At 43.3% G+C, this 13047-nt stretch overlaps 1 protein-coding gene across 2 annotated transcripts; it reads right to left on the reverse strand.

Annotated features, from left to right (window-relative positions):
- Positions 1 to 201: 201 nt before the first annotated feature.
- Positions 202 to 3823, reverse strand: LOC121868078 (microfibril-associated glycoprotein 4-like). 2 transcript variants are annotated; one of them, XM_042368353.1, is made up of 3 exons: positions 3717 to 3823; positions 1398 to 2157; positions 202 to 1151 (listed from the first exon to the last, which is right to left on the reverse strand). In XM_042368353.1, the coding sequence occupies exons 2-3, from the start codon at positions 2126 to 2128 to the stop codon at positions 938 to 940; spliced, it is 945 nt and encodes a 314-aa protein (XP_042224287.1). In that variant the 5' UTR covers positions 2129 to 2157; positions 3717 to 3823; the 3' UTR covers positions 202 to 937. The 2 variants fall into 2 exon arrangements, with proteins under 2 accessions (XP_042224287.1, XP_042224288.1); XM_042368354.1 differs by having other exon boundaries at positions 3712 to 3794.
- Positions 3824 to 13047: the final 9224 nt, after the last annotated feature.

Below are 13047 nucleotides of genomic sequence, written 5' to 3' on the forward strand. Positions count from 1 at the left end.
GCCACCCCACACCTGCCTCAGCCACCCCACACCTGCCTCAGCCATTCTACACTCTATAGGTAATGGAGACAAACATACCTGACAGCCTTATAACAACGGCGTCCTAATTACTGCACTTGATGACATAGGTTAGGTTAGGTTAGGTTAGGTTAGGTTAGGTTAGGTTAGGTTAGGTTAGGTTAGGTTCCCAAGCGCTTCGTGTATCATAGTTTCTTTATTTCTATATCGTTTTTTAATTAATGGTATAATTATAAGAGGATGAAAACCATATTTTCATTTACAATTTAAATTATTACCTTGAATAAAATTCTAATTACATTTTCTGTAAGTGAAACCTCCAATAGCGGACTTCTCTCTCCATATAATCCGTTAGATGGAGGTTTCACATCTAACAGACCCTCGACATAACGGAGTGTCCTCTCCATAGTCCGTTAAATAGAGATTTCACTGTAATCATATAAATTATTCACAAGCAAAAGCAGAGAAAAATCCGAATCAGTCGAAAAATATTTTAAAATTTTTTATTAGGAACAAATTTGGTGCCAAGAAAGATGTAAGACTCGACACAGTGATTCTTGTAATAATATCTAAAGTATTGGTCGTCATGAAAACACTTTATAGAATCTTGTGAGAACCGGCAGTTACCTTAGGGAGTGTTGAGTGACTTAACTAAGGGGGGTAATGGTGTGTGTGTGTGTGTGTGTGTGTGTGTGTGTGTGTGTGTGTGTGTGTGTGTGTGTGTGTGTGTGTGGACTAGGGGAGGTACACATAACATAATTCAACTGAGAAGTGACACATAACTCAAGCGTGTGTCACCGTATTACAGCATGGATAGCTTACAGTTACAGTAAGACAAAATTCAATAGTACAGTCAAGATCATATAAGCCAGCAGGGAGTAGGTCCTTAGTGGAAACGCATGGTTAATATTTCTGGAGGCTATGTGGTGGATGTTGGCTGGGAGGATGGGGTTGAGGGAACACGAGAAGGCCGGACTGGTCTGATCATCATGACAGTCTTCTTCAGGGAGTAGTGGTAGCCGAGCCAGGTCCTCCAGTTAACACCGTCAGCATAAGATGTATGGTTCCCTGCCAGGTACTTCCCGTTCAGGTTACTGGCGTGGCAAGCAGCGTACCACCAGGCGCCGGAGTACCTGAGTGAAATAAGTTGTTAGTTCATTTCGAAAGTACTGTCTTTATTGTTACTCTCCAAGATCTTCAGACATGTATTACAACTGAAACTAAACGGAGCAGAAATAACGATAATAATAATTATTACTCTACAGTACCTGCAGTGTTACAGTTTACTCCTGTAGTAATAACATGAGTGATATTTATTAAGGCGTGCACTAACACACACACACACACATGATAATCTGCATAAAACTTATAAACCTCACCTCTGTGCACACGAGGCTGCTCCATAGCCGTCCAAGTCTTTGTCTCGAGCAGAAAACTTCCTTCCATTATGGGGAGACAAAGAGTCGCCAGCGGTTCCCGAGTATCCGTCGACCTCCAGTAAGTAGAAAGCGTCTCTGTTATGCACATAGAACAGGCTGTACTTTGCTGAGCGCCTGTTACCAGAAAAGTCAGCCAAGTCGACGCGGAGTTCGTAAACAGTTTGATCCGTAAGTGCGTGGATGTGGTCCAGACCGAGCCAGTGTTCACGCTGTAGGTCACCGAAGCCGAGGGCGTACTCTATCCATCTGCGGTAAAAATTCTCTTGTAAGGGATAATCATCGCGGCGCTGGATGACGGTCCAGCCACCTCCATCAGTCGTCATGTCGCACCACACGTTGACGGGACGCTCAGGGGAGGTGTTGTAGGGGTAGACTATGTAGACACCGCTCACCGCCACACCACCCGTCGTCTGTAGGTCCAGACAGTTGCGGTAACGGCGATCCAAGCAACACAGAGGCTGGCATTTACCTGGTGATGGAGTAGGTTCACGGGGGAAGGTGTCATCGGCCGCCGTGGTGCTGGTGTCATTGGTCGCCGTGGTGCTGATGTCATCGGCCGCCGTGGTGCTGGTGTCATCGGCCGCCGTGGTGTTGGTATCGCCAGGATCAACACAGATAGTCATCGTCATCACCGCCGTCATTAGGAAAAACAATATCCGCAGAGTCATCATATTTCCCACTAATTCCTCCACTGCCAGATCTGGAGACGTAAATGCCGAGACAAAAATAGTTATATAGATTAATGTCAATTACTCTGTTGAGGACTAGCATTCATTAACAACACGGCAGTTCTCGGTCACATCTCAGGTACTGTCGTGTGAGAGTCTCAGGTAAGCAGATGACTGAAGCTCTCCCTACAGACTAAGAACGTGGCTCACCTAAACATAACAAGATTACCACCACCTGACATCAGACTATCAGTTTGACGTCAGTAGTGGGGAAATTTCTTGAATCAATTATAGCAGATAGCATCCGATCGCATCTAGAGAAAAGCAAATTAATCTACGACTCTCAACATGGGTTTACAAAGGGAAAATCTTGTCTAACAAATCTGCTAACGTTTTTTAGGAAAGTCTTCGAGGTAGTAGATAATGACGAAAATTACGATGTTATTTATTTAGACTTTAGCAAAGCATTTGACAGAGTACCCCATCAGAGGCTTCTGAGAAAAATTAAGGCTCATGGTATCGAGGGGAAAGTTTTAAATTGGATAAAATCATGGCTCACCGATAGAACGCAGAGGGTCAGCGTAGATGGTGTTAAATCTGGGTGGGGCCGTGTAACCAGTGGGGTTCCCCAGGGGTCAGTACTAGGCCCACTCTTGTTCATAATCTACATAAACGATTTAGATACTGGGATCAGCAGTGACATAAGCAAGTTTGCGGATGACACCAAAATAGGGCGGCAAATTAATTCAGGGCAGGATGCAAATGCATTACAGGAGGATTAAATAAACTGCAGGGGTGGTCTGAAAAATGGCAAATGAAATTCAACACCAGCAAGTGCAGCGTACTTAATATTGGAAGAACAAATACTTATAATGTATACAGCCTTAACAACATCAACCTAGAGAAGTCGACTTGTGAAAGAGACCTAGGGGTACTTGTAAGCCCGGACCTGCGGCCTAGAAAACAGTGCGTTAATGTTCGAAATAAGGCAAATAGAGTATTGGGTTTTATATCTAGAAGTGTAAGTAACAAGAGTGCAGAGGTCTTATTGCAACTATATCTTGCGCTAGTTAGGCCGCACCTCGATTATGCGGTTCAGTTCTGGTGCTCCTATTATAGAATGGATATAAATTCACTAGAGTCGGTGCAGCGAAGAATGACAAAAATGATTCCGGGACTTAGAAACCTTCCATATCAGGATAGGTTAAAGAAACTTAACTTGCATTCCCTAGAAGACCTGAAAGGAATCAATAAAGGATATAGATAAAGTTCTTATAATATCCGAGCAGGATAGGACTCGGAGCAACGGATTCGTTGGATAAGTTTAGGTTTAGGAGGAGATAGGAAGAAACTGGTTCACAAATAGGGTGGTGGACGAGTGGAACAAGCTTAGCAACTTTGTAGTAAGTGCGGGAACTCTGGAAAGTTTCAAAAGGAGGCAAGATAGATTCATGGATGATAGAGAGTGGTAGTAACTCTCGACAGGAGCTGCCATGCACAGGCCAACCGGCCTACTGCAGACTCCTTATTTTCTTATGTTCTTATGTTTATGATAATATATCCTGGGTTATGGCGAATACTCTCACCTTACCTTGATATAACAGGTAGTTGTATCCGTGTCAGTCTTACAGGAGGTGATGTGCAGCGCCAGGTGGGAATACAGCAAGATACAGAATACCAATTAGTTCACCTGCGTCCCCACCAGTCTTATATAAGGCAGGTGTTGGGCCAGCAGGTGAGGAGGCAAGCAGGTGTAGGAGCAGGTGTAGGGGAAGAAGCAGGTGGAGGGGAGGGTGCTAACAGGTGTGAATGCAGATGTCTCGTGTTGTTGACATTCTCACCACCACCAACCGACCCCTCACTGACCCCGCTAATGTGAATCTGATGAATTATCTTTGACTAAATCGTCCTCACAGTAAACATTGAACCTTATAGAGTGGTGACCATCTTTATCGTCAAGTGTCTGATGTTCAAGACAAAAACATCAACATAATTTACGGTGTTTAGATCTGAAAACTAAGATACAAACAAACAGTCTTATCTTCATAACCTTGGAGTTGTTTGCTTGATTAAGTCTTCATTGAGGTGTTATTCATGTTAATATAATTTTTATTAATAGTTTCATACTAATACTCTCACCCTGAAGTTGATTGTGTTTACTGAACTGTCATAAACACCCGGTAGCGTCATAATATCAATAACACTAATTAAAAGATTATCGTAAAGTATTTTGAATAAACCGTAATTTGTCGTCCTCTGTTCAACATATATATAGACAAAATTATGTTCATGTTTCTTATTTTAAGGCTTCAAAAATTTAGTCTCCTTAGAAATGTGTCAATGGTGAGAAGGTCCATTACACATATCAAAGAAGTTTATACGGAATGTATTCGTCACAACCAGGTGTACTAATTACTTATACAGTCAATTTAGTCTCCTTAGAAATGTGTCAATGGTGAGAAGGTCCATTACACATATCAAAGAAGTTTATACGGAATGTATTCGTCACAACCAGGTGTACTAATTACTTATACAGTCAGGTGTGCTATTTTCTCTCTCTCTCGCTCTCTCTCTCTCTCTCTCTCTCTCTCTCTCTCTCTCTCTCTCTCTCTCTCTCTCTTTTAGCGTGTAGTGGTGAAACTTTTCTGAGCTTTTATTATTATTATTATTATTATTATTATTATTATTATTATTATTATTATTATTATTATTACTATTATTATTATTATTATTATTATTATTATTATTATTATTATTATTATTATTATTATTATTATTATTATTATTATTATTATTATTACACTTACTCCTTGGTATTATTATCATTACCTCTTTTGTTCCCATTATCATCACTACTCTCTCTCTCTACATATATAAAGTATATCTATTAATAAAAACATATAGCAACTTTGTTCTATTATATCAGTAACCATTATTATATCCGGTACTCTGAACATTAGTCTAGATGATAATGAAGAAAAAAGTGAATTTAAAACCACACAAAGTCATTAACCAGTGTTATAAACTTGCCCGGAGCAGACAGCTGGGCTCACGGTCATGACAGCTTTGTGGTGATCGATGCTTCCTCCTCCAAGCTGCTGCGCCAGAGACACGTCCTCGGGGCCTTAAAATTCTCCCACATTGATATGATTTAAAGGCCGACTCGAAACAACTTTGATGATGTATTTTTTATCTATAATATGTAGGGGTTGTATTGGGGTGTATATGAGTGTATATGTTGGTTGAATGTTAGTGTATATGAATGTTTATGAGTGTATATGACACTGATTAATGACTGTTTGTGTGGTTTTAAATTCACTTTTTTCTTCATTATCATCTAGACTATGTGATTAATTTTTAGATCATCAGGGAGCTAATTAATCCTTAGATCAACAACACAACGACAAAACATAATTTAAAGTTGCATGTTACTCTTAATATGTGTATGACGAGATACTTAGTTAGTTTTGGGAAGGATGTGGAAGAGGGATGTCACTAGGAAGGATGTGGAAGAGGGATGTCACTAGGAAGGATGTGGAAGAGGGATGTCACTAGGAAGGATGTGGAAGAGGGATGTCACTGGGAAGGATTAAAAAAGTGTACAGGTTGAATGAGGAAAGGGCTTACATCTTTAATACGCTGAATGTCATTTAGTTCTCTTAGGCTACGTTAGCTGTGGGATATGCTGGGGAGGTGTGGGATATGCTGGGGAGGTGTGGGATATGCTGGGGAGGTGAGGGAGGTACTTGGGAGGTGTGGGGGATGTCGAAGGTGCTGGGGAGTACTGGGAAGGTGACGGATGGTGTGAGGGAGGGGAGATGAGGGATGGTGTGAGGAGTACTGGGGAGGTGCTGGGGAGTACTGGGAGGTGAGGGATGGTGTGAGGAGTACTGGGAGGTGAGGGGAGGTGCTGGAGAGCACAGGGGAGGTGAGGGGAGATGCTTGGAGCACTGGGAGGTGAGGGAGGTGCTGGGGAGTACTGGGGAGGTGAGGGACGGTGCATGAGTATACTGGGGAGGTGCTGGGGACACTGGGGAGGTGAGGGATGGTGTGAGTGGAGTACTGGGAGGTGCTGGGGAGTACTGGGAGGTGAGGGATGGTGGAGGAGTACTGGGGAGGTGAGGAGGGGTGCTGAGAGAGAGTACTGGGAGGTGAGGGAGGTGCTGGGGGAGGATCAGAGACAGGATGGTGGGAGGAGTACTGGGAGGTGCTGGGAGGAAGCTGGGGAGCACTGGGGAGGTGAGGAGGTGCCAGAGCACTGGGGAGGTGAGGAGGTGCTGGGGAGCACCGGGGAGGTGAGGGAGTGTGCTGGGGAGCACTGGGAGGTGAGGGATGGTGTGTGGGAGGAGTACTGGGGAGGTGAGGGACGGTACAGAGGAGTACCGGGGAGTGAGGACGGTATGAGGAGTACTGGGAGGGAGGGACGCCCAGTAAGGAGAGTGGTTTGGGGAGGTGAGGGACGGTATGAGGAGTACTGGGGAGGTGAGGGGATTTGGTATGAGGAGTACTGGGGAGGTGAGAGATGGTGTGTGAGGTGCTGGAGAGGTGCTGGGGAGGTGAGGGAGGTGCTGGGAAGGTGTGGGGCGTGTGGGAGGTGCTGGGCAGGTGTGGGGGGTGGTGTGGAAGGTGAGGGATGGTGTGGGGGGTACTGTGGAGGCGTGGGAGGTGCTGATGAGTTGCTGATTTGATTTTTATTTTGCCGCTTACAGCGGCTTCTTTATTGTGCACCCCACACTCATCCTGTGAGCGGTAGCGCAAAAGGATTACAGAGTAGAGTTTACAACGGGTCATAATAATTAACCCCCGTTGTCAGGATATTATGGCACTGAATGTTACATAGTATTTCAATTACATTGTTTGTTTAGTTCTATAGATAAAGGGTAACTTATTCACAAATGCGTGAGTACAGGCGTGTGAGGCAGTATGTCTGGCCTCACACTTTGTTATTAGAGATGAAGTGTTGTGCCATTTCACACACAGTGCACTGGGACCTGTCCCTAAAAGGTTCTATCTTCACACAGTCGAGGACGTAGTGTTCAAGCGTGTGGCCATATGTCTGGCCACACACTTTACATTTAGTTTTGTTTGCATCTGCTTGAGGAACATACTGCCAGAGGTACTTATATCCTAACCTTAATCAAGCGGTTACAACATCTTGTAATCTAGTGATCTTGTTACTTGCTCCATATACATGTTTCACTTGATACATCTCATCATGGTAAACTATGGATCGACTTGTGCCTGTTTGCACTTGTCTACTTGCGTCAAACTCATCAATAAGTTCTTTTCTAATTACAGTTTTAAGGGTTCTTTTTGACAGACCCAAATTGTATTCAACGGTGTCTTTGTTAGACGCGAGTTTGGCGAGGGCATCAACTCTATCATGTTTTATGAGGCCTATGTGAGAGGGGATCCACAACAGTTTGACCTTGACACCCCGGTCAACAAGGCACGCATATTTGTGTCTGGCTTCAGAGACAAGAGCGTGACAACTTGAGTCGAGGGTGTCAAGGGCAAGTAGTGAGGGAGGAGAGTCAGTGATGATGAGACTGTCAGTAACAGTGGTTTCAATGAATTTAATAGCTGTGAGTATGGCAACTAATTCAGTTTGTAGAGTGGATTCCCAGTTGTTAATTCTAACTCCTTTCTCGATTATATTACCGTCAGGTTGAGTCACAACAATAGCACTTCCAGCCCTCCCACAGGCGGTGTTTAGAGATCCATCAATGTAGATGGCCTGTGTGATATTATCATCAGTTTGTATAGTGTGTATGTGTTCAAGAGCTCTCAATTTGGCAGTGTGTTGGAGATAAATGCTTTGTATAATTAATTTTTTAGGCGGATACGTCGGTATTGTGATATCAAAAGGAACTGTCCGCCAGGGTGGCAGGAAGCGCTGTTGTGTCTCAACTTTGTACAGGTGGTCTAGTCCAAACATCTTCATATGTGTAGCTGTAGTTTGGATCCATTTAGACTGAGTAGTCCCATGGTTCATACATTCTAGCAATTTTAAGGAAACAATGTTATCAGGATCACCACGCATAAGCCACCACGCAATCATGAGGTTGACTTCAATTATTCTATCTTTAACACTGGGTATACCTAGTTCTTTCCCCATATTAAGTACTTTAGTGCTCATGGGACATCCTAGGATATTTCTGAGGTGCTTTATTTTGCATTTTCTCGAGCTTGTCAACGCCTTTCCCGTCACTAAGGACCAGGGCTGGTGCGTGGTAATCTATCAGAGATCTTATATAGCCTAGGTACATTGTTTTAACAATTCTAATATTAGCACCACAGTGCGGGCTGTACCCCGCTACACTTCAAAGAGGTCTCAGTCTGTCAGTACATCGGCGGGTTAGCTGTTGTATGGCAGGTAGGGTACAAGGGACGGAGACACCAAGATATTTAAAAGAAGAAACATAGTCAATAGTGTTGTTACCTATCTTGAACTTGGCGGGGCCGCGTTTGCGGCTACCAGCTTGTTTGTTGAACATCTTAGTTTTGTCAGTGGAGATAATAAGACCGAGGTTCTCACAGGCTGCGTATACATGGTTCAGGGTGGTTTGCATTTCACGATAAGTATTAGTATGTATAAGAATATCATCAGCATAGCTGATTGAGAGATTGCTTGGGTTGTCTGGTATTAAATTTAATAATGCATTCATAAGAACATTGAACAAAATGGGGCTAAGTACTCCACCTTGAGGGGTACCAAGTTGCATATCTTTAACTTCACTTTTGTAACCCTGAAACAGTGCAGCAGCCCTTCTGTTGGTTAGGTAACCACTTATCCAGTGTAACAGCCTACCTCCTATATCCATTTTGGCTAGTTCGTACAATATCGGTTGCCTATTGGCAATATCAAATGCAGCTTTTAGGTCAAGAAATGTGGTGTATCTGTGCCTTTCATCACCATGCACAGTTAGGAATGTGGTGATGCAATTATGTACACCTTTACCATGGGTGAAGCCATTTATGTTAGGAGACATGTGTTCTCTGATTCTATATGAGAGTCTGCCAAGAACCATCCTCTCAAAGGTTTTACACAGGCGGCTGGTTAGTGATATGGGACGAAAAGCATCAGGCTGTCCTGGTTTCGGTATTGGTACAACAATGCTGCTGGTCCATGATGTGGGTAGTTGGCCCTCGGCATGACTCATATTGTACAATACCAATAATGGATTGCCCGGCACACACGCCTTAGTAGTCTAACGATGTTGTAGGTGACTCCGTCCTCTCCAGGGAAAGTAGACCTACCCCTGGCGAGGGTGACGTCAAGCTCCCACTCAGTATATGGAACATCACACTCATCGTGCTGTTTGCCCAGCATAAAGTTAATAAGATTACTTCTCTCTACAGACTTCGCCTCAAGGAGTCCCCGAGCCCTAGCTGATAACATGTCATAGCTAGACACATGAGCCCACTTTGTTATAAGCTCATTCGACTTTTCCAGAGGGTTTGGATGGGAGACGTGTCTACTGTTTTTACCTCTGATTATGTTTATGTCTTTCCAGGCTTTGCTGAGGGATGTGTGTTGGTTCAGGCTGTTGACATATGTCTCCCATGCATTTTGTCTGAGTTCGTTTACACGTTCCCTGACAGCAGCACGGGAAGCTTGATACAATTGTAACATTTGAGGTGTTCTAATTTGTCTGTAATCCTTACCCACCCTCCTGACTCTAGCCCTGAGTTTTTTCAGCTCAGGGTCATTATAGCACTGCTGTTGCCTGTTCCCATTATGCTGACCACGTTTTCTCCTTTTTTTGGTGGAGGCATTGTTGGTGAAGTATGTATAAGTCCTATCTATCAGATCGTCATGGAAACTTTGGTAGTTGTCAGGCTTGTAGTCCTTGTACCAGTCATGGATGAAGTCTATGAACTGGCTTTCATGTTCTTGCTTGACTGTGATTCTACGTCTGTTGAGTTTACCACCAGTAGGGGTGTCATTGGCTACATGTATACTAGCTTGGATTGGGCTGTGGTCAGACATAAGATCAGTGACAACATCAGAGCTATGAGTTGTGTATGAAAGATTAAAACCAATACACTTGTCTAGACCCCCGCCATAGATGTGTGTTGGTTCATTATTACCTATAATTTGAACATCTTCATATGCGCTGAGAAGTGAGATAAGTCTCCTACCATTGGTGTTAGTGGTGGAGTCACCTAATTTCTTGTGTCTAGTATTCAGGTCACCCATCAGGACAGTGGACTCAGTGTGTAAAAAGTCTGGGAGATCTGTGTACTGAAACTGATTTGAGGGAGCATAGGCGTTTAGCACGTCGAGTGTGGAGTTGCCCAGGTGGCTAGTGATCCCATGGTACTGAAGGTTGGTAGTCTTTTTGGATACAAGAGGTACATGCGGGAGTGACTTCTTAACGTACATCAAACATGTGTGAGTAGAACTAGGATCATAATACACATAATTGGGCAGACTGGGTGGGGGCTTACCATTAGGTGTGAGACACTCCTGCAGACACACAGTATCGATGTCCTCAGTCACAACTTTGTGGTGTAGGTCAGGGTATCGTTTACTAAGGGATGAGATGTTCCAACTCATCACCTTCACCGCTCTGTATCTTTGTCTGGTATTAACACTGGCCATTATGAAATGTATTTGGAAAGAAGCAAAAGGCACTGTCTGATACTGTTATTTTCTGCGCTGCTTGTCCCTTCGGCAGGCAGTAGGCCACATAACGTTTTTGAAACATTTCTGGAGCATGTACAGCTCAACAATTGTTGTATGTCAGTGGCAGACAACGACACACTTTGGTTACACTCGACATCACTACCATTTTCTGTTTGTGTTTGTTCATCTTCACTGACCATGTCCACAGAGGCATCAGTAGAACTGTTACCAGTATCACTATTTTCCTCTGCGTGGACACTAGTTCCTGGTGGGTCTTGAGTTTCCACATCTGGTACTGACATCTGAATGTCTTCAGTTTGACTGTAATCTTCCCATAGCTGCTGCACTGTGTTGGTGGTGTTCTTTTTCTGTAGTGTATTACAGAGGCTCCTCAACATATCAGTTTGAGCTGTAAATTGAGCTTTGAGTTTTTTAATTTCATTTTTTCAAATCATTGACCTCTTCACTTTGTGCGTGTTCACTGGGTGTGTTGGCAGCTACCTGTTGTGTCGGTACGTCTGTGTTGCCCCATGCTGATCTTTCGATGACTGCCTTTTCGACCTTCCGCTTGTTCCTGGACTGAACTAGTTGAAAGCCATCCTCTCCGTTGGTGTCAAGGTCAACACCATAGTCACTTGGCTCACTCAATGCATCAGGAGAGTTAAAGCGAGTGGCTGGGTCATATGAGGGATGGTGTGGGAGGTGCTGGAGAGGTGTGGGATGGGAAGTGTTGAGGAGGTGCTGGGGAGGTGCTGGAGGGGTGTGGGAGGTGCTGAGGAGGTGTGGGGTGGTGTGGAAGGTGCTGAGGAGGTGCTGGGGAGGTGTGGGGTGGTGTGGGAGGTACTGGGGAGGCGAGGGATAGTGTGGGAGTTGTGGGAGGTGCTGGGTAGGTGATTGATTGGTGTGGGAGGTGATGGGGAAGCGTTTTGAAGGTGTGGGATTGTGGGAGTTTATTGTTATTTCATGGAGACTTGAATGCGTTATTCCCAGCTGTGTGTTTCTTAATTAGACTAATACCTGGCGAGGCTTTACCTTGTCGTCAGGTGAGTCAGGTGGGCGACTCACAGGGAGATTAATCTATAGGTTTTGACTTTCTACTTTTCTTGTTTGTTAAGTGTTTGGTGTTTCTTAAATCTCCCTGAAGTGCCTTGATTAAATTTACTTAATATATCCTTAAGTTTGTGGCGTTTGTGCTTACTATTATAATTAATTTAGAATTAAAGCTTGAAATTGAAACTTATCATAACTCAGTCACATTTGTAGTATATATTTGAAAATAATTCTCAGAAGTCATTTGTTACTTTAAAAAAATATTCCAATTAATTATATTTTTACATTTTCTCATGGAATTCTGGAATACTTATTATAAATCAGAATTCTTCCCGAGAAAAAACAAGAATAGGAATAATATGATGCTTGATTTAATTATAATACATGGATGCTCTACGAATTAATGAGGCCAGGTGAGATTGCTTTCACCTGAGACTCGCCTGGTAATTTGCGTCAGGTGGCCGTAAGGAGTATTTGTACCCAGGTAAGACCCTGAAGCAAACATGCTTCCCTTACCTGCAAGGTTAATTTAATTAATCTTACCGGCTCATCACCTCTTACCTGATGCCAATAAACTCCCTCGTACCCACCTCCAAATTCAAGAAAAATATACCCAGGTAATTGTGTTTGTGCGACGCCAGGTGTATTATGTATGCTTGCTAATTAGCGTCTGGGAGTTTTCTTGGTGTTAAGTTGGGCGAGAGAATTTAAACATATCCGGCAGAAGGAGGTGGGCTCTCTCTCTCTCTCTCTCTCTCTCTCTCCTTGTGGTACTCAGGGGGTATTATTATTATTATTATTATTATTATTATTATTATTATTATTATTATTATTATTATTATTATTATAAGACAGACAGACAGACACAGTTCATCCACAAGCTTTTACTGTTAAGCTCATAGCGTTTGATCGTTGCATATTTTATACCTTATTTTTAAATTACATCACAAGCGCTACACGTCAATTACAGTTTTATGAAAAACATAAAAAAAAATCATAGTTTTGGCGATAAAACTAAACTGTGATTGTTGCACATTACATATATCACGAACACATTAAAAAAGTTAGGTTGCAATGTACGTATTACATCTATTAAACAAAAAAGTCATAATGGCCGCCGCTTGCAACGTGCAACAATTCGGGTGATTTTTGGACCGGGAGGAAAAGTTGGTCCAGCTGACGAGGTGGGAAAATGTGGACTACCAGCCTCGACCACACACACACACACACACACACACAC

The sequence above is a fragment of the Homarus americanus genome, unplaced genomic scaffold (genome assembly GCF_018991925.1).
Source record: "Homarus americanus isolate GMGI-L3 unplaced genomic scaffold, GMGI_Hamer_2.0 scaffold55938, whole genome shotgun sequence".
Classification (NCBI taxonomy): domain Eukaryota; kingdom Metazoa; phylum Arthropoda; class Malacostraca; order Decapoda; family Nephropidae; genus Homarus; species Homarus americanus.